Source organism: Triturus cristatus, chromosome 7, assembly GCF_964204655.1.
Source record: "Triturus cristatus chromosome 7, aTriCri1.1, whole genome shotgun sequence".
Taxonomy (NCBI): Eukaryota; Metazoa; Chordata; class Amphibia; order Caudata; family Salamandridae; genus Triturus; species Triturus cristatus.
This window is the reverse complement of record NC_140590.1, coordinates 1,097,766,478-1,097,793,679: the sequence shown is the minus strand read 5'-3', so window position 1 is coordinate 1,097,793,679 and position 27,202 is coordinate 1,097,766,478. Positions and strand designations below refer to the sequence as shown.

The following is a 27,202-nucleotide window of genomic DNA, read 5'->3' as shown; positions in this document are numbered from 1 at the left end:
GGGGCAGCTTGTTTTCTTGAACTGTGATGGTTAGCATACAGCACACATCACCATCTCACAGATGAGAGGCAAATGCTAACACATTTGAAAACAACAGGGTAGATTTTCCTTGCAGTACTGTAATGAGTGAGGTAGTTCCTACTTGTTCATAAGCCCAATTAACCCTTACCACATGTGCTCTTACATACATCTCTGCAGTCTTCATGCAGTTGTGCAAGCGTCCATGCAGATCTCTCTTGCACCTGACAATACACAGTCTCCAGAAACACACTTTTAGCACACAGGCAGCTGCTTCTCCTGCACTCCCATGCTTACTATTCAGCACTGTGTGGTATTTCAGATAGCAGTGTATAACACTAACACATTCAACATCACCAAGGCTCATTTCCTTTGCTCTAGTCTAATCACTCACCCAGGTTCCACATGCCCATGGTCTGAAGTAGCTGTTAGGACATGTGCTCTTTTCTGCCTCTCTAAACTATAAGGAAAATGTGTCAGGCTGTTACAGTAATTATCACTTGCTCTACCACAGTAGTAAATGTGCTTTGAAATTGCCAATCAAATATCGTTTTCTGCCTAGAATCACACTATGAGTCTGTGTGCACACAGGAATTGTTGTCAAGGATTTAATTTGTGTTGCTCTTGTTCTGTAAGACTTGCACTCGTAGAAAAGGGGCAGCTTGTTTTCTTGAACTGTGATGGTTAGCATTCAGCACAAATCACTATCTCACAAATGAGAGGCAAATGCTAACACATTTGAAAACAACAGGGTAGATTTTCCTTCCACTCCTGCAATGGGTGAGGTAGTTCCTACATGTTCAAAACTCCAAATAACCCTTATCACATGTGCTCTTACATACATCTCTGCAGTCTTCATGCAGTTGTGCAAGCGTCCATGCAGATCTCTCTTGCACCTGACAATACACAGTCTCCAGAAACACACTCTTAGCACACAGGCAGCTGCTTCTCCTACACTCCCATGCTTACTTTTCAGCACTGTGTGGTATTTTAGATAGCAGTGTGTAACGCTAACACATTCAACGTCACCAAGGCTCATTTCCTTTGCTCTAGTCTAATCACTCACCCAAGTTCCACATGCTCATGGTCTCAAGTAGCTGTTAGGACATGGGCTCTTTTCTGCCTCTCTAAACTATAAGGAAAATGTGTCAGGCTGTTATAGTAATTATCACTTGCTCTACCACAGTAGTAAATGTGCTTTGAAATTGCCAATCAAATATCGTTTTCTGCCTAGAATCACAGCATGAGTCTGTGTGCACACAGGAATTGTTGTCAGAGATTTAATTTATGTTGCTCTTGTTCTGTAAGACTTGCACTCGTAGGAAAGGGGCAGCTCATATGATAGGATTTGAAAAGCTAAAAAAAAATATAGTAATATATTTAAATTACATAAAGGTATTTTTTTGTAGTTTCCTTTAGGAAATAAATGAAACATGCCTATAAAACCAAGAAAGAGAAAAGAACAGCAAAAACATCTATATTTGAAGACAATTGGACAACAAAAATTAGTTGAAGAACCTCATGTTGGAAAAAAGAAAAAGTCTTCTGGCAAGCAGATTAAGGATTTGTTTTAAAATATCTTCAAACATAGAAATAATTTAAAAAATATATCCACTGAAAATAGTGTTTCAAGAAGAAAACAACAAGACAATAGAAAGAAAATGCAAAATGCTAATGTTCAATCAAAAGCAAGAAAGAATGACTTAAAAAGAAAAACAGAATTTCAAAACATTCGTAAAAAAATGTTTCAGAGAAGAGTGATGTTCAATTTGCTAAAGGATGTGAAAAAATATAGGAAGAAAACAATATTTTATAAGAAAAAGAAACATATTGAATCAATTGTCGCAAAGGCTTTGGAATTAAAAAGTAAACTATCCATTTTAATTTTGAACAGGATCCGTACATTAGATAAAATAGTCAATGTAATGAAGTCAAAAAGCAAAAGGAAAAGAGTAGTGAAAAAAATAACTTTTGTAATGTGTTCTTAGGAGAATGGAAGCATAGTTCAAGTACTGAACCTGTTTTTTAATGAAGAGAGTTATCTTCAAAGTAATAGTTTGCTGCATGCAGTTGACACCAGTGGTCGAGCTTATGAAGTTAAAGATGGTTGTGTAATGGAAAAGGAGAAAATGGTTCCAAGAAATGAGGAAGAAGTGTTAGCTGATGAGGTTATGGGGAAACGTCCTAAAGCCCCAGTGTACACTTGGAATTGAAGTAGTATTTGTACTGTACGACAAGAATCTATTGACAAATTACGTGACTTTCTAAGAGAATATAGTAAAAAAAAGTGTTAAACAGAAGATTAAGGTGCTTCAAAGACTAGATCCATGCAGAGTGAGAAAGAATACTGGTTTTCAAGGACATTCTCTGGCTTGTCTTTCTAGGAAAGTTTGTCAAAGTGTTTTTCACCATTTTAGGATGCTGGCAGTACATCATACTGAAATGATAAAGTTTGTGAGAAGATTGTATTTTGCTAAAAGTCCAGCACTAAAGTTAAATGAGTTGAATAGTGCTCTGTTGCATGGATCTGTATCAGATGTAGAGAAGGTTACTGATGATATTCAGTTTTGTTACTTTGGTCCAGAACAAGAAAGTGCAGGAAATTACACAATTATTAAGGAAAATGTGGAAGAGAATGTAGCACCCACTGTTAGTAAAAATTTTGAAGATCAAATGACAAAATTTACTATCATCTCTAATGAAAGACCAAATATTACTTGTATTTGTTGCCGGAGAAGCCATTATAAAACTCAAACAAGGAATATTGATCTCTATAAAAAAAGTGAAAATGAAAATAATTATGAGTGGAAGGATTTTGCTACATATTTATTTCTGGAAAATTGTTTTGATTTGGGTGAAGATCAGCGTATTTGTAAATACTGTTATAACAAGTTAGAAGAAAATAAAATGCCAGCTAGAGCTTCACATAATAATTTAGATTTGGTTGATATTCCAGCAGAACTTTGTGATTTAAATACGTATGAGTCTATACTCATTCAATGTGTCCATCCGTTTCAGACTTTAGTTCGTATGGAGCCCAAAACAGGTAAATTACCTCCTTCAGATTTACAAAGAGATTTAAAAGGAAGAATTGTCTATTTGCCATTAGATTTGAAAAAAAATATTGAAACAATTGATGCAGATAGTTTGGAAACTGACCCATTAGTTATTCTGGTTAATGGTGTACCTACAAAGAATAAGAAAATTTGGCAGGAGCTAGTAGATGTACGAAAAGTACAAAGAGCAAATTTATATTTGAAAAGAAATAATAAATACTATGAATCAATTTATATGGATGAAGATGAAGAAGTTTTACTAGCAGACACAGGAATACCAACTGGGCAAATTGAAAAAGTGGATAAGTCAAAAGAAGAAGAAATTTATGAACATTTTAGCATACATCCTCTTCATTCTAAAGAAGTTATGGGAAACACTATTGATCTGTTTCAGATGAAAAAAGCAAAAGGAACTCCTGTGAGTGTATGGGAGGAGAGCTTGGAAGCTCGTTGTTTTCCCCAGCTGTTTCCTACAGGAAAAGGTGGATGATATGATGAACGTCCAGTACAGATTCCTGCTTCTGAGTATCGGACTACAAGATTATAAGCAGAAGATCCAAGATTTTGTCAAAGTATTCCTTATTTGTTCCATCTTTTATTTGAAAGTGACTTGTCTGCACTATCTTATGCAGTAAATCACATTTGAAAAACTGGAGTACATCTACGTAACGTGTCTGCAAAGGATTTTATGAACAAAGTGCAACAGCGAGATGATCATTTGGAATCTCAATTGATTAATCTGATGGCTTGTCAGCGTGAAACTAATGAATATTGGTACCGACACCATGGAGAATTGAAATGTATGTTACGGAATTTAGGAACTCCTACATGGTTCCTTACCCTAAGCTGTGCTGAGTACGCTTGGGATGATTTACTGGATTTTCTTCGAGAGGCAAATTCAAATATTGAAAACATCCAATACAAGACAGCAGGAGAATTGTGCTCATTGGATCCGGTTAATGTTTGCAGATATTTCAATCATAGATTTGAGGCTATGATGTCCTTCATCTGCAATAAAAAAAATCCACCTCTTGGAGAAGTTGTGGATTTCTTTTGGAGAAAAGAGTACCAAGCAAGAGGTGCTCCTCATATTCATATGCTGTTGTGGATCAAGGATGCCCCAAAATTTGGAACAGATTCTGATGATGCAGTTTTATCTTTCATTGAAGATTATGCAACATGTGCTATACCTAAAAGCACAGAAGAAAAAAACTTAAAAGAGCAAGTTTTACGTTTCCAAAGTCATCGGTGTGGAAAATACTGTCGACAAAAGTACAAGAGTAAAGATAAATTCTACACAAAATGTTGATTTGGATTTCCACAACCTGTTCTTTCAAAAGGAAGAGTAAACAGTTTTATGTCAGCTGTGCGACATACCATTACAAGAAAATTTTCGAAAAATACCTACAACCTAAGAAGAAAAGAAGAGTCAAAATATATAAATGACTACAACCCAGTCATTTTATCCATGTGGAATGCTAACATGGATATTCAGTATGTAGCTGACAATTCTATTGCTGTTGCTCGGTATGTCACATCTTACATCACTAAATCTGAGAAAACGGAATTGAAAGAAATGTGGGAAGAGATTTCTCACGAGAAGGCTGTCAGTAAAAAGCTATACAGTTTCAGTTTAAAGATGTTATCGCATCGAGAAATTGGGTCATACGAATGCTCAGATAGGTTATCATCTGCAAGTCTGTACTCCAAATCCAGAAGAATAATCTGGGTAAGTTTAGGCCTTGCAGGAATGCAAAATCGGGTACTGAAATCTATTCGAGAAATTGAATATTTAGCAGAGCACGAACCAGAAAGTACAGACATTTTGAAAACAAATATGTTGGAAACATATTACCCAAACAGAAGTCATCATCTTGAAAACATGTGTCTCTATGAAGTGCTGCAGAACTACATTTTTACACGGAATGCCACAGAAGACCTCAACAATGGAAAATATAAAGTCATTGGTGAGGAAGGATGTTTGGTGAAACAAACAAAAGGAAGTTTGATTAATCACAGGAAGCTGAGTTGCGACACTACTGACAAAAAGGAATTTTACTACTTAGCACTTTTACAGCTGTTTAAACCATGGCGTTCAGAGGATGAATTACTTGGAGATTTTCAGAGCTATGAAGATTCCTTTAATGCATGTAAAGATAGCATAGAATGCAGTACTTTCGCAAATTATGTACATATGTTAAATGAAGAAATTGAACAAGAAGGTACAATTGTAGCTGAAGTAGCTAGAGACAGTTCTCAAGACAGTCAAAGTTCTGGTACGCTCAGTCAAGATCCTCTAGGACAACCAATCGTAGAAAATGAAGCTGCAATAGCCATGACGGAAGTGGAAACAGCTATGAATCAAGCTCAGGAAGATTTAATAAACTTACCAAATTTGGAACAACAACTGAATGATAAACAACAACAAATTTATGAAGAAGTCACAAAACAAATTGATCATGGATTACTACATGAAAATAAAGAGTGCTCATGCACATCATTTGAACCAATCAGAATGTATGTGAGTGGACAAGCTGGACCTGGAAAAAGTTTCTTAATTAAAGTAATTAGAAGCTACCTACAGAAAAAAACTGATTCAACTTTGTCTTGTGTTGTTACTGCTCCAACTGGGTTAGCAGCATATAACATAAAAGGAATTACCTTACATCGTTTGCTAATGTTACCAGTAGAGCATGAAAACAAAATAGAATACCACAATCTGACAGGAGAAGCATGTTTTGAAGTTTCAAGAGTGTTGAAGAAAATGAAAGTCCTCATTATTGATGAGGTAAGCATGGTATCAAACTTAATGCATGCCTTTGTGCATTTAAGAATGCAGCAAATTCTAAAGACAGACTAAGACGTGTTATTTGGAGGAAAACATGTTATAGTTTTTGGGGATCTACTGCAGCTCATTCCAGTTAAAGGACAACCAGTATTTAATACTCTTGCACATGAAGACACGAAAAAGTCATTAGGAAGTATAGGTAATGTGAATATTTGGTCATACTTTGAGTACAAAGAACTCATTACCAATATGCGGCAAGCAAATGATGATGATTATGCAAGTATTCTCAAAGATATCAGAATTGGACTACTCACAGAACATGGCAGAAAAGCTTTACAGAGTCGATTGCTATGTAATTTGTTTCCAACAGTACAAATAGTTCCAGAGAAAATATACAAGAAAATTGCAGAAAAAAATACTGTAATCTGCTTAATGCCAACACTACATGAATGCTCTATATTCAATGAAGAACTTTTGAAATTGGAAAATGAAGAGATTATAAAAATGGAAGCCGTGGATAAAATACAGCATGAAGGAATAACTATTATATTGACAGGCAAATTGAAAACTAAATTGGATTCTCTTGAGAAAACAGCTGGTTTAGAAAAGAATCTTTATGTATGTATGACTTGTCGAGTAATTTTCAGACGTAATTTGAATGTAGAAAAAGGTTTAGTGAATGGAGCTATGGGTAAAGTTGTCGGTTTTGTTAATTACCAGAAAAAAGATGGAATTGAATTTTTAAAAATAAAATTTGATCAGATTGAAGAGGTTAAAGACATTAGTCGTTGTTCAGTTCGTTTTTTGCTTGTGAAAGACATATATGTACGTAGGAAGCAGTTTCCGTTTTCTCTAGCATATGCTGTAACTATTCACAAATCTCAAGGATTAACTATAGATAGTGCTTTTGTAAACATTGGATCTAGTGTGTTTAAAGAAGGTATGGCATATGTTGCTTTGCCACGAGTGAAAAAATTATCTGGTTTATTCATGATAGACTTTGATGATTCAAAAGTTAGTGCTGATGCAAATTGTGTAAAGGAGTATAATAGATTAAGAAGAAGCTATGCTCCTCATTTAGGTCAGTATCCTGTGTTTGAAAAACGTGTTGTTTGTCGGAAAAGGAGAATGGAGAATATCTGTAATGAGGATGTACAGAGGAGAAAACAAAAAGAGAGTGATGTGATTGCAAGCAAGAAGAAAAAGGACAATGTTGAAGAGGTTGTTGGTTGTCATTTTGAAAATAGCTCTGGTGTCAACTGCTACGCTAATGTAGTGCTGAATGTTGTATTTTATCTTGAAAGTTTGCAAGAGCAGATAATACTAAATCATGAAAAAAGATTCTGTTCTCTGCTGAGTTTCCTTTATGAGAAGCTGAGTAATGATAACACTAAAATAGAAAGTGCTTCTGATGTTAGAAATCTTTTAGATGTATGCTCTGGATGTACACAGTTTACACAAAATGTCCAGCAAGATGCACAGGAATTCTTAATGTATATGCTTATGGTACTGGAAGATGAAGGGGTAGAAATAGAAAATATGTTTGGTCTCTCTTATATATGGGATCATTGTTGTGAAAACTGTATGAACACATGCAGCACTAATGTTGATTCTGAAAGGTTCATACATTTAACATTACCAGAGAGTAAATCAGTGACTTTTAGCAAATTAGTTAAAGATGCAAATCACAACATGGAATGTTCTCAATGTAAATCAGAAATGTTATCAACGTTATTTTTAAAGAAATATGGACAGTATATAATTTTAATGATACAACGTTGTAGAGCTGATGGAACAAAATTGGACACTTTAATAAAGAAGTTTATAGGAAATCAATTATCAATATCAGGAAAGACTTTTGTTGCAGTTGCTATAATTTTCCATGATGGACCTTCTATAACTTCTGGTCATTACACAGTTTACCTAAAATGTGAAAAAGGCTGGACACTGTGTAATGATTCTCAATTGATTTTCAAGCAATGTTTGCCTGCAGAATTACCAAATTGCTACTTAATTTTTCGAAAACCAAAATTTTAGATACAAATTGTAGCATCTGAAGAAACCATTATTTCGATTTTATAGGATTACCATTGGATATTTCACCTAAAAAGGATTTAAAAATTACCATTTGGCCTCATAGAAAGGTAAATGTTTCTATTGTGGACTTCTTTGACAGATATTATTTTGGTGTATGTGCTTAAGCAACAAGATTTACAGACGTTATTTATAGGAAATAGTTATTGTATATTTTTAATATATATGTTACATTTCTATCAAGGTATGTTTTACTGAGGATAGATTCAGGGCTTTTTGCCCGCTGTTAAGTGATGAATACAATTGATATCACTATTTTCAGTGAAATTCAATATATTCTGAAAACGGCAAAACAAGGGCAAAAAATTACTTTGTTAAATATGAAAATATGTGTACTGTTTTTTAAAATGTATTTTTAAATATTACTACTTTTTTATTTTTTTTCAGATCTAGAAAGAAAATTTAGGAAATTGAATCCATTTTTCTTGCAATTAAAAAAAAACATTTATTTCTAATTAAGTTATTTTGTTGGTCAGGTAAGTTTAAAATATCTGTATTTCTCACCCCTTCACTTTCATGCTCCCTTTTCTTCACTTCTCCTCACTCTGCTTTTCTCATTCCCCTTCCCTCTCTCTTCTTCCTTTACTGCTCTTTCGTAACTCCCTCACTCCTTCTCTACCACTTCCCTAGGTTTACTGCCTCCATCACTATTTTTTCAACCATGTTTCTCTCCCTTTCTCCATATGTCTCAGTCATTCAAACTGCCTTACTCCTTCTCAGTTCCTTGCTCTCTGTCTCTGTTTCTGTCTCTCTCCCTTTGTCTGTCTTACCCTTAATTACCTTACCATCTCTGTTTCTACCACTCCTCCTCTCTCCATCACTCATTTTCCATCTATGTTAATTTTTTAACCTTCTCCGTCATTCTCCTTCCCTCACCTTCCCTAACTGTCACTATCCTTTACTCATAGTCACTCCTATTCTCCTACTTCACTTCCTCCTGTCTGTATCTCACAACCCTTCACCTTTTCGCATTCTTTCCTTCACTCTCCCTCACTCTCCTTTGCTCATTGAAATCCTGACTCCCTTTCTCTCACTCCAGTTTCCTAAATCCCTCCATCCCCTCACTCCCCATCTCTCACTTTCCCTTACCCCCTTTTCTAATCCTCATACCCCTTATCTCGCCATCGCTCCACTTCTCTTACTTTCAATCCCTTTACCCTGCTGTACTTCATCAGCTTCATCTGCTACTCCCTTTTCCTATCTCCGTCTCTTACTCCCCTTTCCTCACTCCCCCTCCCTCACTCTCCATTACTCAGTGCCATTCCCTTACTTATTCACTCTTCTTACCTGTATCCTCTACCCTTAGTCCTTTTGTTGCAGTCAGTCTTTCACTTCCCTTTCATGACTGATCATACTTTCCTTTTCTCACTCATTCTGTCAGTCCTTTCCTCCTCTTCACTCAGTCATTTCAATCATTTCAATCATTCATGTATACACTACACATTCATTCAATAAAATTACAACACAGTATATTAGGAATATAGCTCTTCTTGGAGAAGTGAAGTGAGTTCTGAAAAGAACAGTTTTTTTTGTCTTTTTTGTTTTGTATTTTTTTTTTAGTTTTTTAACAATTTTGTAGTTTTTTTGATTTTTTTAAAGCACCAAAAAAAAACTGCCAATGAAAAACTGTTCAACAGGAACAAAAACAATAAATGAAAAAGATTATGGGCTGGAGCATGTGTGCTGCTGTATTTTGTTTTCAATCAAGTTAATACTGATCTCACCGTAGCAAAGAACAGCATTGCACACATTACAATGTATGTGCACCTTCTGGAAAAGTGGGCGGATGTCCAGTGACCTGGTACACGGAGAATCTGCGGCCGCAGATGATCTGCTCGGCTGAGCAGGTGGAGGGTTGTCTCTTAGGGCTCTAGTTGTCTCTCAAGCATAATGTACAGGATGCACTGTCTTGAAGTGTCTCAACATTGAATAAATACTAAATGAGTATTTCTTGGTGGGATCTCCTCTGGACAACACACTTCCACAAATAGTGCATGTCGCCTTCGGTGCATTGACCTTCTTTTGGCCCTCTGGAAAGGTGAAGAATTTCCAAATAAAAGAGTCTTTTTGTTTGGTCTTCCTTGGTGGTACCACAAAGGTCTCCTCCTCACTCCCTGAAGTAGACTGCTGTTCTGCCATTTTCTATAACGTCTGATAGCTGTTCAGCTCCTTGTCCCAGGAAATGAGAAGAAATAGTGAGGGGAGTGGGTGTGGTGTTTGAAGATTCGGAACAGAAACTACTATGAACCAATGAAAAGTGTTGTTTCGTAATCACATGACTAGCCGTGCGCGCACGGTGTGGGCACGCACAACGGTGCACGCACCCTGCAGAAATTAATTACTTTTAACCAGATTTCTAAAACATGAAAAGGAGACAGGGAAGACACTCCCTGACCCCCTAGACCTTCTCTGGGGGTCCCTAAAGGACCTCGTAATTAAAAAAAATCATTTTGTTTATAAAAAAAAATCGCAGGGTGCGCGCACGGTGCACACACCCCCGCGGCAGAAGATAGCCAAAGAGAAAAGTTAAGAACGTGAAAACAAGTAACAGAAGACACTTCCTAACGCCCTAGGCCTTGTCACAGGGTCTCAAAAAGACCCACAAGAGCAAAAAAAATACTTTTAAAAAAAAATAAAAAATTGCGGGTGAGCGCACGGTGCGCGCACCGTGAAAAACCCCAAAAAAAAAAAAAAACATTTTAAGCTGTTTATGAGTTTATAGAAGATATTACCTATGCTGTTCAACTGTATCCAAATTAAAAAAAAGAGCTGAGCCATTCCATATTACAGGATACAGTCAATCTACAACTATATACAAAGGTAGTTTATTGTACAATAAATATAAAGAAAATACAATAATACATACATAAATTAGCATTTAAAAAACCTTGCAAATTCAATAAAAAAACCATAGGTTTCACACACGTTATAGTTAGAAATTAGCATTTAAAAAACCTTGCAAATTCACTGAAAAAACGATAGGTTTCACACACGTCATAGTTAGGAATTAGCATTTAAAAAACCTCGCAAATTCACTGAAAAAACCATAGGTTTAACACATGTTGTAGTTAGCTGGACATTTCACTCATACAAAACCATTGAAATTCCCCCGTTATAGTTAGTTCAGCTAACTATAACTTGCGCGCCCGCAATCCACTGCTGATGACGTCACATATTACATCACTCATGACATGGTCAGTGACATCACTCATGACATCACTGATGACATCTCAAATGACATCACTGATGACATCATCCTTGTGTAAGAGTGGCAGACCTCCTCTTATCCTAATATAAACTTTGATACACACATTGAAAAATACAAACTAAAGTTTTGAAAAGTATAGAGATACCAATACCAGTTAGAACAACCTATTCAGTAATTCCAAAATCTACATACGCATTCACTCATTCATCAACACTTCTATATAGTCACTCATACATGTACTCAGTCATCATATGTACTCATACACCTATACATCCTGTTACACACCTACACTCATACATAGAGTTACTCACACACATACTCACACATGCAAATAAACATCCATTTACTTGCATATACAGCTATTCACACACCACTACACTTACTTCTACATTAACGTACACATACCTACTCTTAAACAATCACTTATAGAAACACATACTTATTTATACAGGAACTCTTCCAATCTCTCACTCTCATATATCCTCACTTATATACATCAATACTCACATATACTAGTTTAAAACATATGCACTTACTCATAAAGACACTATTGAGACAGTCATTCACTCTCTTACTCACCCATACACACACTCATCCACCCATACTGTCCTGCTCACATACTGTCTTCAAAACACATACAAACAGTGAGTCACTCTTTCATGCATCTATACGCTAAGTAACATCCCCCACTGAACCATACAGACACTCATACTGATACTCTAAAAACAAACTAATAACCCACATACACACTCATGTAGCTACTCACCAACCCATGCAAACACTTATACACAAAGTGAGACACTGATACAGATATTTAAATATTTAAACATTACTCACTAATACTTGTATTCACTAAGATACTGTTAATAAGTCAGTTATACAATTATTTTACAAAAAAACCCATCCATTTAGACACTTATTTACCCATTTATTCTTCCATTAACCTTTAGATATACATATATAAAAAATATTTACTTTTCCGAAAGACACATATTCACTGGATGATGTCATCAGTGATGTCATCAGTGATGTCATTTGAGATGTCATCAGTGATGTCATGAGTGATGTCTCTGAGCATGTCATGAGTGATGTAATATGTGACGTCATCAGCAGTGGATTGCGGGCGCACGAGTTATAGTTAGCTGAACTAACTATAACGGGGGATTTTCAATGGTTTTGTACGAGTGAAATGTCCAGCTAACTACAACATGTGTGAAACCTATGTTTTTTTCAGTAAATTTGCAAGGTTTTTTAAATGCTAATTCCTAACTATAACATGTGTGTCTTTCTGAAAAAAAAATATTTGTAATATATGTATAGCTAAAAATTAATGGAAGAAGACAGGGGTAAATAAGTGTCTAAATACAGTATTAGCATCAGCAGAGGATTGCGGTTGCGTGAGTTCTAGTTTCCTGCACTAACTATAACGGGGGAATTTCAATGGTTTCTCACGAGTGAAATGTCCAGCTAACTATAATTTGTGCGAAACCTATGGTTTTTTAAGTGAATATATATATACATATATACATATTGAATCCACCTCTAAACCAGAGACTGGAACAACAGGGGCAGTGAAATGGCAAACAATGTTTTAATGACCTAGGCTATCATCTATGCATTTTGCCATAAGCATTGCTAATGATAGTTGTATTTAAATTACGTTCAACCAATCACTATCAACATTATATAACAAACAGTAAAGTAAGAATAAACAGACCACGCTTAAACATTCAGCCATATTGTAGTGAAGCAGAGCACACATATAACATATATAGACTACAATGTTATCCAAAGCCATGAAACACCAGTAGAAAAATAATAGATGAATTACAAATACATTAATATCTATACATATATATGTATCTCAGGGGAGACAGAAATGCGTAGATGTTGCTTTTACCTTTGAAACAAATATTAAAATAAAATAAGGAACTTATTGACAACATCTCGTGAGTGTGACCTAACTCCTTTTTGTGGGAGGACTTATGGGTATATATATATATATATACATATATATATATATATATACATATATATATGTACACATATATATACATACATATATATGTGTATATATATATATAAAGTCCAAAGCTCAACCCAGATAAGAATGAGACCGACACACCATGGGAAGGACAACGGGATTTATTTCAGCAAAATGTTGCAGCGCGTTGTATGCACGATTCAGGAAACGCTGTGGCAAACACGTTTCAGCTGCTTAGGCTTTCATCAGTGCCTGGTTTCCAAGAAGGTTCTTTCGCCTGGGGCTGGTTTAAATCTTGTGATACAGTTGTAGCCACTCCCATTATTGCGATGTTTTTTGGCTCCTCCTTTGCTTTACTGCATTGTTCACCGTGCTGGCCTAAGATCCGCTGCATGCTGGGAAACGAGGTCCTATGCGGTTACCCATACAGTGAGGGGTTTGACCAAACACCTAGTGGCGTCCCAATTCCTATTGGCATCCTGACTTCATTCACCACCAAGGAAAAATCCTAGGAAATCAGCTATGGCAGCTGAAACCAGTAGATTCCCCTGTAGAAAATTCTACAGCCTCTCTCCCCGCACAGTAGGTAAGACACTGTGGTAATATAACCGCATGGGGTTGATGCGTTGTATTTAGGTACATAGTCCAAAGTTGGTGGCTTCACGCGTCACACCAAACCGAGAGGGGGTGTCGGAGACCAGTGCCTGCCTTCTGGTCAAAACATAAAGTCCAATGCTCACCCCGGATAAGAATGAGACCGACACACCACGGGAAGGACAACTGGATTTATTTCAGCAAATTGTTGCAGCACGTGGTATGCACGATTCAGGAAACGCTGTGACAAACGTGTTTCAGCTGCTTAGGCTTTCATCAGTGCCTGGTTACCAAAAAGGTCCTTTCGCCTGGGGCTGACTTAAATCTTGGAATAGTGTTGTAGCCACTCCCATTATTGCAATGTTTTTCGGCTCCTCCTTTGCTTTACTGCGTAGTTCACCGCGCTGGCCTAAGATCCGCTGCATGCTGGGAATCGAGGTCCGATGCGGTTACCCATACAGTGAGGGGTTCGACCAAACACCAGTGGCGTCCCAATTCCTATTGGCACCCTGACTTTACTCACCACCAGCGACGAATCCTAGAAAATCTGGTATTGCAGCTGAAACCAGTAGATTCCCCTGTAGAAAATTCTACAGCCTCTCTCCCTACACAGTAGTTAAGACACTGTGGCAATATAACTGCACGGGGGTGACGCGTTGTATTTAGGTACATAGTCCAAAGTTGCTGGCTTCACGCATCACACCAGACTGAGAGGGGGTGTTGGAGACCAGTGCCTGCCTTCTGGTCAAAACATAAAGTCCAAAGCTCACCCCGAATAAGAATGAGACCGACACACCATGGGAAGGACAACTGGATTTATTTCAGCAAATTGTTGCAGCGCGTGGTATGCACGATTCAGGAAACGCTGTGGCAAACGCGTTTCAGCTGCTTAGACTTTCATCAGTGTCTGGTTTCCAAAAAGGTTCTTTCGCCTGGGGCTGGTTTAAATCTTGCGATCGTGTTGTAGCCACTCCCATTATTGCGATGTTTTTCAGCTCCTCCTTTGCTTTACTGCGTTGTTCACCTCGCTGGCCTAAGATCCACTGCATGCTGGGAAACGAGGTCCGATGCAGTTACCCATACAGTGAGGGGTTCGACCAAACACCCAGTGGCGTCCCAATTCCTATTGGCATCCTGACTTCACTCACCACCAGCGACGAATCCTAGGAAATCAGGTATTGCAGCTGAAACCAGTAGATTCCCCTGTAGTGAAACAGAGCACACATATAACATATATATACTACAATGTTACCCAAAGCCATGAAACACCAGTAGAAAAATAATAGATGAATTAAAAATAAATTAATATCTATACATATATATTTGTATCTTAGTGGAGACAGAAATGCTTTTATCTTTGAAACAAATATAAAAATAAAATAAGGAACTTATTTACAACCTCTCGTGAGTGTGACCGAACTCCTTTTTGTGGGAGGACTTATGGGTATATGGGTATATATATATTAAGCTTACAAAATATCATATCCTCAAAAATGCACAAGGCAAGCAAAATCTCAGCAATACCAGTGTGGATTCATCTAGCCAGTCGGAGGTTTCTATGGCGGATCTCTCCCTTGTTCGGGAGTTAGAGGACCTTTGGGATGACAATCCCAGCCAAGAACTCACATCTACCCCTGGTTTGAACACGACTGGCATAGTTATAGAAAAGAGTAAATTCACCCACTTCAGGCCCAAATCCACCTTCACACCTATCGCACTACACGACTACATCGATGCGTTCCATGATATAGTGACTACCAAAATTAAAAAACTCAACAGGTCAGTCAACATGGCCAAACGACATTATTGTGAACAAGATCAAAAATATCATAAACTCATAACTAAATTGAAAACCAAAAAAGTTCTAGTCATTCGCAACCGCGACAAAGGGGAAAACATAGTCCTGTGGTCCCAGCAGGACTGCAAAACTGAGGCTTTTGGTCAACTCAACGATCGTGAATGCTAAACTCACTCGAACATGGCAACTCTTAAATTGACATATCAGACATTTCACAACTAACTTACAATGTGGAGGAAAAAGGACCTTATATGTAAAGATGAGTACAAATTTTTAAAGAAAGATAAACCAACTACTCCTTCCATTTACTTTATTCCGAAGGTCCACAATCACTAAACCGCCAGGTCGTCCCATCATCACAGCTAGGGACAGACTTCTTGAAAACACCTCCATTTATATTGATTTCTTTTTGCAAGATTTTTTAAAAGCATTACCCTCATATGTGCGGGACACCAATGACTTCATTAGAAAGATCACAAATGTTAATTGGTGTACAGATTATTTGCTAATGGCACTCGATGTATCAGCTCTCTACATGAGTATCCAATATAATGATGGCATCAATGCAGTTCAGTTCTATCTGTCCCAAAGATCTGCACTTTACAGGTCACACAATGAGATGCTTATTTCTATGATTGACTTTTGTCTTCATAATAACATCTTTATGTTTAACTACCTCCTATATCAACAAACTAGGGGGGTTGCTATGGGGGCTAGCTTCTCCCCCAGCTATGCTTGCTTACACATGGGCTGGTGGGAGGAGCTGGTCCTGAAGGCGGTGTACACTAACATTATGAAACACAATGTACAAATTTGGCTCCGCTTCATCGATGATTTGTTTTTAGTATGGCATGGGACCAAACAACAGGCTTTGCAATTTGTTGAACAGATTAACTGCAATTCCCTCAATTTGCATTTCACAGCCACGATCAGTGAGACTAGCGTTAATTTTCTAGACACACAGGTATTTATACAGAATAACAAACTACAAACCCGCCTGTACCATAAAGAAACGGCTGGAAATTCTACACTGCACGCAACCAGTCCTCTCCCACGACATTTAGTGAATAGCATCCCATATGGCGAGATGCTTCGACTCAAAAGGATTTGCAGTACCGAGGTTGATCTTAAGATTGCACTGGAATTGAGCAGGCAGAGGTTTTTGGAAAGAGGTTATTCACCCAAAATCATTAACCAGGAAATAGCTAAAACCCAGATGCTTGACAGGAAAGATCTACTTAGAGATAAGCAGGTGGTGAATACCCCCATTGCAACCAGAACTGATTTAAACCCCAATGCCATGCAGAAATTCCGCCTTATCATAGGATACAGTAGACAGCACAAAGAAATCCACAAGATCATACAATCAAGTTGGCCACTAGTACTGAATGACCCAGTGTTAGGACCCCTGCTTCCTCAGAGGGTGTCCATCACCCATGGCAAAGCTCCCTCCATGAGGGACCGTTTTGTCACAACTAATCCAGAGATCATTGAAAACACCTCCTGGCTGCAGACACACAAGGGTTTTATTCATTGTAAAACATGTAAAGCATGCATTCATGGTGTTAATACTGTATCTTACACTGTCCGTTTCTGCCAAAGAAAGTATAAGATCACGAAACAGTTAACATGCAAAACTGAATACGCAGTTTATGTACTCACATGCTCGTGTGGCTTAAAGTATATTGGGAGTACAAAACTTCAAGTACACAAGCATATTCTCCAACACCTTCGCGCCATCACAAACCAAGACAGCACTTATCCAGTAGCCAGGCACTTTAGAGAAGTACATCAATCTAACAACAAGGAACTGAGCTACTATGTGATAGACACAATTTCTCCCAGCAGAAGGGGTGGAGATAGAGATTACAAACTCAGGAGGCTAGAAACCAGATACATCCTGCAGTTTGACACCAAGCACCCCAATGGGCTCAATGTTACTGAAGACCTCCATACATGTTTTTTAGATTGTATAGTACGATAGACAATTGGGTATTTTTACTTATGTGTACAATAAAGCTTGGTGAGGACAATATCAAATGTGCATATGACATTACATTGCTACTATTTATTATAGATAACTGTACTATTTATTAGGCAAGTTCCATTTGTAGTGGATGATTTTAGCTAATAACTCAATTTTATATATGCATTTATATAATTATATATTTATGATGAACATAGGATTTTATTCATATTCTTTGTATAGATTTGATATGGATAATCCCGTATTTATTTATTTATTTATATGTTCATATATCCCTGCTCTATGAGTTAGCGTCGAACTTGTGAGAAATCCTGCCCACCTATCTTATACGAACATATAGGATACATGCAGTACATGTCCTTTTTCATGTATTATACATCTATTTTTTGTACATGCTCTCTTGCACATATTTATACCCACCTGAATACACATATTTATTACCTGCCAGTCTGCGCAACAACAGACAAGTATATCAGCCGCAAATGTACTTTAAGCTAACTAGGAGGCAGTACCATTTGAAAAAAAAACATAATGGGGAGTCTTTGAGCCATGTGACTTTCACCAACATAACTCTTGTTCTGACATGGATCTACTACTTCCTATGCCAGGGAATCACGGGTATTTTACTGTAACAAGCCTGAAACGCAGAATGGCACACATCCCCCAGCAGATTCCTTTTCCACATCTCCTTGTAGAGTGTTCCTATCATATGAAACCATATTTGGCCTCAAACACTCTTTGATACTATATGGAGCTATGAACTTTTAAACTCTGTTTGGTGCCATTTTGGTGTGATTCATAGTCCATAATGTAACTGCTGTTTTTTATGAAATCAACTATTTATTTTGCACTTTGCACTTGTCAAACACTTTCGCACTGATTGTTGACCGCGTGGCTTACCAGTACGACCCTATTTTCAACAACAGGGACAATGTATTAAGTTTATGTACCTTACTATGTGACAGGACTGTTGATTGAAATTATGATTACCAGCCCGTACAGCATTTTATGATGTATTTTACTGCCATTCGGTTATCGCTATGTACAAGTTTAATTTGCCTCAACATTTTATTGTAAATATTTGTATGGATAATTTTATCTTTACATATCTATATCTATTGAATCATTGGAGGCTACACATAGAATGATGTGTTAGGTACTTAACTTTGTGAGTATTTTCTCCAGTTTTATTGTACTGCCGGTCACGTGGCCATCGGATTTCTGTTGCACTGCCACTTTAAAAGCACTGAAAAAATGTCTTGCCATGCCGAGTGAACAAGGCTCGTGTGAGCTGAAACGCGTCTTGACATCCGGAAATAAAAATAATTGAGCACGAATCTGGGTCCGTGTCCGCCATTCTTGATTCCAGAGAGTTGGATTCAGGCTGGAACTATGCAATATATATATATTCCTGAAGCCGCTAACTCACAGTTAGAAACTTACAATTGCAGGTTTAAGTAGGAAAAATGGCACAGTCCGGTATTTGTTCTTCATAAATATTTTTTTTTTCTTTTTTCAGCCAGCTGCATCGTGTGTGACAAAATAAGACTACGTGTAGAGGCCGGACCCTTCAACTGGACCATAGAGTGGTAACTATTAGATTGTCTATTTAAATGACAACATCCCTTATTCTCTCCACCTACTTTAAAATCAGCACAAACCTACATATGTTATTTCCTGTTTTAAATCAGTGAACACTGCGTGCAATATGTTTCGAGTAATTCACAATGGAAATGCATTTATACAGAATCAAATTATATACAACAAATTTTCCACAACAGAGTTTATGATATTTTCAAAAATGCAACAGAAAATTAACTTTTCCATTAATGCCTTTTAATTATCAACCTTTAACATTTTGATAAATCTTTGTGGTAAAGAATCATGCTTAAAAACAACAATAGGGCACAGTCCATTTCAGTGCCTTTGGATATTTACTGTAGGCAAATAAAATACTATTGCAACTAGTTGGTTTAATATGCAGTTTTGTTCACATTTTTTCATTTTTAATGTACACTTAAATGTCCAAATAATTAATGGTCTAATTGTTCATTTTATATTCAAATTGTAGCTTTTGGACATTATTGTTTGAGAGGTTTTAAATCCATTATGTGTCTTGTTATTTTTTCTTGTTTATCTTTTCGATAGTCTTAGGCACCAACAAATCCTCTCTGTTTCATGCTCTTTCACTCTTCAATGCATCTACAAAAACAGATACAGGATAGCCTTGTCTCTTAAATCTTACAAGCATCTCTTGTACCTAAGTTTCAAACTCCTTCTCCTCAGAAGAATCTCTTATGAGTCCTAAACGTTCTCTGTAGTGCAGTTAGTTGGTTTACAATGCAGTTATGGGCATTATATATTCTGTCTTCCAAATAATGCCATTAATGTGATTTAAAAAGCCCATTACGTCCCTGATATAAGATGTGAGGTTTGCTACATATGGAACAAAAAGATATCGACAAACCTGAATGCATTGTCAAATAAAGCATCATAGGAACTCACAATCTGTCACCCTGGGGGATTTTATACCTTTAATAATATATATATCGTTGGTGTGGTGGGCTGGTTCTTCTTCAAATATTGGAATTCCTCATCTTTGAGCAGCCCTATTTTATGCCAATCTTGCAGTTGTTTATAAAATTCCATCATGATTTTATTAATCAGATTCTCTTCCAATCTTTCATAGTAGTTAGGATCAGTAGGCTGTCTTTTTACTTGCTCATAGTATTTAATGTGATCCACTATGTTTCTTCCCTTATCAGAGGCTTTTATGAGAATGTACTTGTCTTTTTGCAGATCTTTTAATCCCCACCAGTCTTCCACAGCCATATTTCTCCATTGTTGGCAACAGTTCTTTCTCTCTTTTAGAGATATATCTTTTAATTCCTCTGCCATCAATTTCTGAAATAGATCTAATGCATTGCCTTGTGGAAGTTGTGAGCATAACTTTGATTTTGGGATACAACTACTGATGATCAATTTATGGGTTTGTGTTCCCATTATTTAATAATACTCCTGATCCGATATTTCTTCCAAATGGTCAACTCTCTGTGATGTGCATGACTCCATTTCTATGCTAGATAGAACTTTCATGGGGGCAATATCTTCTGTTATCAAAGTTATACATATTTGAGGAGCACTAGACCTTCTCATGTATGTTTTCATAGCAAAGTATTTTTATAATTTTCATTTTCTACAAAATTTGTATAAAGCCACTCTTGCTGTGGCGAAATTAATTTCTGTACAGGACAAAAATGTGATACCTTTTGTTTAGCAAATTTCTATACTTATTGTTCAAACTTTTTGTTGATACGTTGATTACCAAATCATCCTCTGAAATGCATATGTTTGTGCTGTACACTTCTTTGTACCTCTGACACTTTTGTCTTTGACTTTTACTGCTCCCCCTTGTTCTTTTTGATTTCCAGTAGTTGGAGCTCTCTTGCCTCCCCTCAAATTATCATTCGGAAGAGGCGCATTTCTCTGGGCAAACACAATTTTAACTGCATTGTAACTGGTCCTTCATCCCCTGAACTGACTTCAGAGCTTTCTAAGCTTGACGGGGGTCTACTATTATCCTGCATGTGATCCATTGTTTGTCTGCTATAAATTGCATCAAATCATCTGGAAAAAGTGAAATTCTTCCAGTAGTGTAGTCTGTGTTGTGTTGAATGTTTTACATTTTTGAAGTTGTGCTTCTTTTTCATGCTTTTCTAATTTTTTTCTCTAGTTGCTCAAAGGCTTTTTTTCCCCTCTTCTTTTTCTTGATATTTTTCCAAGGAGTTTTCTAAATCCTAGATCTTCTCAGTTGTTGCCAACAATCAGCATGAATAATGAGGGTGTTTATTGATTTCATTGAATGATCTGTGGTATCAGTCTGTCATTGTTTAAGCAGATTCTGATCCATATCGCTAAGTGTTCATAGAACAAAAATCCTTGAGGCTGTCGGAATCTGACTCCATTCATTATACTTCTTCATATATATATATATATATATATATATTTATATATATATATATATATATATATATATATATAACGTGGATTCCGCTGTAGGTATCGTTTCTTTACCAAATGACGGACACGGACCCAGACTGGTGCTAGAAAGTGTTTATTCCACCGTCGCCATAACGCGTTTCAGCTCCGTAGAGCCTTGATCACATGACATGGTAACCACCTTACGTGTCTTATTTAAAGTCGTGCACAACACTTTGGGAACATCATATGGTCATAGATATAAAAGACAGACATAAAAGACAGACATCATTGTGTTATCGTAATCGGCATATTTGTAAACCCAGTGTTTAAAATTCTACTTAAAATTATACACACAATGGATGCCTCATTGGCAATCAAAGTTATATATATTTCTTTTATACTTGCTTTTACAGATAGTAAATGATATTTATATCCCATACTGATTGCATTGTCACATTTTATAGGGTTAAATCCCTGTTTCCATACAATATATAATCAGACAGTCCGGACCCCTACGTGTCACCAAAGTATGTTGTGCAAAATTATGCTGTGCAAAACCGTGCATTGTATGTACAAAAAGTGCAATGTGCTTAAGTGCAATGAGAGTTGGGCATATCAGCAACCTAAAACCATAAAGAATAGCATCTAAGTTCTCTATGATCTTACAGACATATTCAACAATTTTCTATTTTGAAAGTCTCTTACATGATTTAAGGAAGATATCTATGGATACCGGAATACCTCAACATGGTTAACCTATTTAGCAGCTTTAAAGTGCAATGCGCAGATTCCAATAAGTTACGGCATATATAAATACAATATCAATACAATACAATATAGATAAATATATAAATACATAAATATATAAATAAATACTTAAAATATATACATATTAATATTTATACACCATTTTAAAGGAATCAATTTAAAGCATTAATTAGTGTTTTTATGCAGTTTCTAATTCTTGCCATTGTGTTTCTTAACTTGCAAATTTTACTAATAATACAGTGATAGTTTTCAACATTGACATGTATGTAGATCTTCTCAGTTTAGTGATCCTGTCTCCTCCTCGTCTGCTAGGTGGTACTGAGTCTACAACAAAGTATTTGAGGGCTGTGTTGTCGGAGTTGTGTTTCTCTTTAAAGTGACGTGCCACAGGATATGTGTTATCTTGATTTGTTATGGCACGTAAGTGCTGAAGAATGCGTTGATGCACCTGCAACACAGTGCTGCCTACGTATTGCAGGCCACAAGTGCACTGCAACACATACACAGCAAACTCCGTTTTACATGTTAGTAATTTGTCTATTTTGTATTCCCTATCGCTGAAAGGGGTGTTATAAGTGTTTTTATTAATACCATGTGTGCACGCCTTGCACGTTTTACATCTAAAAAATCCCCTTCTCATTTGTAGCCAGCTGCTTCTGTCAATAATTTCAGGATTTGTCTTGACGACTTTGTCCCTGGTTGATGGTGCTCTACTATAGGTGATGGGGACACTTCGAGGCACTAGAGGGCCTATAACAGGGTCACATAGTACCATCGCCCAATTTTTGTGAATAATTTTCTTAATCTCTTTGTGCTGATTATTATACTTTAAAATCATACAAAAATCTGCAGCCCCTTGTGTTTTTGTATCCTCCTCTGTTCCTTTTTCTTTTACTTTTAAAATTTAATTTCTACTTTTCTCGCATGACCTTTCAATGGCGCTGTCTATTGTTCTTTCCTGGTACCCTCTCTGTAGGAATCTAGCTTTGCTCTCTTTCTGAGCTGCCACCAAGTCATTGTTATTACTGCATATTCTTCGCAGTCGTAACATTTCACCATACGGTATACTGTTGACCAGATGTTTTGGATGCATACTGCTTGCGTGAAGCGTTGAATTGCCTGCAGTTTTCTTCCTAAATAATCTGGTTTGAATTTTGTGATTGTCAACAAATACCTGGGTGTCTAAAAATTCCACAGAACTAGAGCTGATAGTGGCCGTAAATTTGAGATTGATATCATTGATGTTAAGATTTTGCACAAATTCATGGGCTTCACTTTACGTTCCCTGCCATATTATAAAAAGGTCATCAATGTAATGTCGCCACATTTTTACATTAGTCACCATATTATGTTTATGTACGTCCATGAGAGCCAGTTCCTCCCACTTACCCATATGTAAGCATGCGTAACTAGGAGAGAAACTGGCTCCCATGGTGACTCCTCTCGTCTGTCGATATAGTTGGCTATTGAACATGAATATGTTGTTGTGTAAACAGAATAATATCATGTCAATTAACATATTGCTATGACATTTCAATGAGATAGATCTCCTAGACAGATAGTGTTTTATTGCTGCTATACCATCCATGTGTTCAATACTCGTGTATAACGAGGTTACATCCAATGCCATCATCAGATAATCGTCTTGCCACTCAAATTCAGAAATTTGTCTTAAAAAATCGCTTGTATCCCGAACATAGCTGGGTAGGTCTTTGACAAAGTCTTGAAGGAAAAAGTCAATATATCTAGTAGTATGTTCTAATAATCCATCCATGGCTGAGATGATAGGGCTGCCAGGGGGATTATCTCGGTTTTTATGTATCTTTGGGATGAAGTAAATTAAAGGGGTAGTTGGATGTTCATTCCTAAGGTATTTATATTATTCTCCTGTGATTAGACTCTCCTGTTTCCACCCAGATAGTTTCACATAGTATTCCTTGTATGACATAGAGAGTTTTGCTTGATTGCTACGTTCATAACATGATCTGTCATTCAGTTGACTGTATGCTTCTTTGTCATACATGTTTCTAGGCCATAGCACAATGTTACCACCTTTATCGCTACTGTGTATTACAACATCATCATTTTCTTTCAATTTTTTGATTAGGTTTCTGTATTGCAAGACTTTGTTATTGGAGGTGGTTATTTTGCCTGCCACACTTTTGTTTAGTTTTTTTATATCTGCTGTTGTTGATTCATGGAATAAGTCAATCGAGTCTCTCATCATGATTGGGTTGAAGGTAGATTTTGTTCTAAATGGAGTAGATATAATTTCTCTCAAATTGTCAGTTTGTCTTGTTTCAAAATCAGTGTTATTTGCCGAACTGCTAACATTTTCGTTCCATAGCTCTTCCATTGTCCGAAGGAGTGTTTGATCACTTTGTGACATGCATGAACTGCTGCTTCCATCATTAGACATTTGATTTACTTCAGTTACCTTTTTTTTGTCATCATTAATTTTGTTGGTTTTCACAAGATAGTGATATTTTTTTAATTTCAATTTTCTGACACATTTGTAGATGTCCAATCTTGTTGTAGCATAGTCAAAGTTCACTTTATGAGCATATGAAAGTCCTAGATTTAACATGTTCATTTCTTGATTCGTCAAACTGATATTTGACAGATTGATTATAGTATTGTTGTTATCATTTAGTTGTTGTGTAGGTATTACCAATTTTTTCTGCCACCTCTTCTGTATGGTCTGCGCGTGCCTCTTGTTTGCTTTTCGCCTCTGCCTGCGCTTGTAGTTGGAAAATCATCTGCGTTGTTCATTTGTTGAGCTCGTGGCCGTAAGGTTTGTCTCCTCTCCTGGCAGATAAAATGTAATTCTTCCCCCGGGGAGGGTTTAGATATGTATGTATGTATGTATATATTCACTGAAAAAAAACATAGGTTTCAGGCACGTAATAGTTAGGAATTAGAATTTAAAAAACCTTAGAAATTCACTGAAAAAAACATAGGTTTCAGGGGCGTTATAGTTAGCTGGACTTTTCACTCATACAAAACCATTGAAATTCCCCCGTTATAGTTAGTTCAGCTAACTATAACTCGCGCGCCCGCAATGCACTGCTGATGACTTCACATATTACATCGCTCATGACATGGTCAGTTCCATCACTCATGACATCACTGATGACATCTCAAATGACATCACTGATGACATCACTGATGATATCATCCAGTGAATATGTGTTTTTCTGAATATTACATATGTTTTATATATGTATATCTCAACGTCGATGGAAGAATAAATGGTATATAAGTGTCTAAATGGATGATTTGTTTTTGAAAAATTTATTGTATAACTGACTGATTAAGTGTATCTTAGTGAATACATGGCTTAGTGAGTAATGTTTAAATATGTAAATATCTGTATCAGTCTCTCACTTTGTGTATAAGTGGATGCATGGGTTCGTGAGTAGCTACATGAGTGTCTATATAGGTTATTAGTTGGTTTTTTGAGTATCAGTATGAGTGTCTGAGTGTCTGTATGGTTCGGTGGGGGTATTATATAGTGCATAGGTGCATGAATGAGTGACTCACTGTATGTGTTGAAGACAGCATGTGTGCAGGACTGTATGGGTTGATAAGTGTGTGCATGGGTGTGTTAGTGAGTGAATGACTGTCTCAATAGTTTCTTTATGAGTAACTACATATGTTTTAAATTAGTATGTGTGACTATTGATCTATATAAGTGAGTATATGTGAGAATGAGAGATTGGAAGAGTTCCTGTATGAATAAGTATGTGTTTCTATAAGTGATTGTTTAAAAGACTAAGTATGTGTAAGTTTCTGTAGAAGTAAGTGTGGTGGTATGTGTGTAACTGTATATGCAAGTAAATGAATGTTTGATTCTTTATTAGCATGAGTGACTATGTGTGTGAGTAACTCTATGGATGAGTGGTGTTGTGTAACAGGATGTATAGGTGTATGAGTACATATGATGAGGGAGTACATGTATGAATGACTGTATAGGACTGTTGGTGAATGAGTGGATGTGTATGTGGATCTTAGAATTACTGAATAGGTTGTTGTAACTGGTATTGATATGTCCATTGTTTTGAAAATGTTAGTTTCTATTTTTGAATGTGTGTATCAAAGGTTATATTAGGGGGAGAGGAGGTCTGCCACTCTATCACAAGGATGATGTCATCAGTGATATCATCAGTGATGTCATTTGAGATGTCATCAGTGATGTCACTGACCATGTCATGAGTGATGTAATATGTGACGTCATCATTAGTGCATTGTGGGCGCGTGAGTTATAGTTAGCTGAGCTAACTATAACGTGGGAATTTCAATGGTTTTGTACGTGTGAAAAGCCCAGCTACCTATAATACCCCTGAAATCTATGGTTTTTCAGTGAATTTCTAAGGTTTTTTAAATGCTAATTCCTAACAATAACGTGCCTGAAACCTATGGTTTTTTCAGTGAATTTCAAAGGTTTTTTAAATGCTAATTTCTAACTATGCCTACAGAGATAGGACATGTGAAGAAACAAGAAAAAACGCACAGAAAGAAAAAAAAGAAATGCAGAAAGAAGCAAGAGTAGTCCTCAAAGACGAAGAAAAGTGCAGGAAGAAGGATAACGTGCAGAAGCCTTGTTGCAAAATCATCCTGTACCCTCAACTTTTTCAGACAGATACTGGTGGTAAATGAGTCTGACTAACCAGTCCCAGAGCCAGTGCTATGTTAAAAGACACTCAGAAAACAGTGAAAACACCTACAAACACTAGGGAACACTATGCGTTGGGGTCCCCCTGTGATTAGCATGGCCTCCTCTGTAAGCCCCTAGTATATAATAGGGCAGGGGATTAAAACTACCTCTTACAATGCGCCACAGGGCGTGTTTGCACACGTTAAATCAGGCCCTGTCCCCTCCCTTCACCACTGTGTAAACACGCCCTGTGGGCGTTAGCCCCCAGG

General features: G+C 36.8%; 1 protein-coding gene across 1 annotated transcript in view; it reads left to right on the top strand.

The window, feature by feature from the left end:
• Positions 1–27,202, top strand: part of LOC146811153 (uncharacterized) — a 224,270-nt gene that overhangs the window by 139,388 nt on the left and 57,680 nt on the right. Inside the window, exon 8 of the mRNA XM_085618217.1 lies at positions 19,047–19,116. Coding sequence (XP_085474343.1) covers positions 19,047–19,073 — 27 coding nt within the window. The 3' untranslated portion in view covers positions 19,074–19,116. The remainder of the gene's footprint in view (positions 1–19,046; positions 19,117–27,202) is intronic.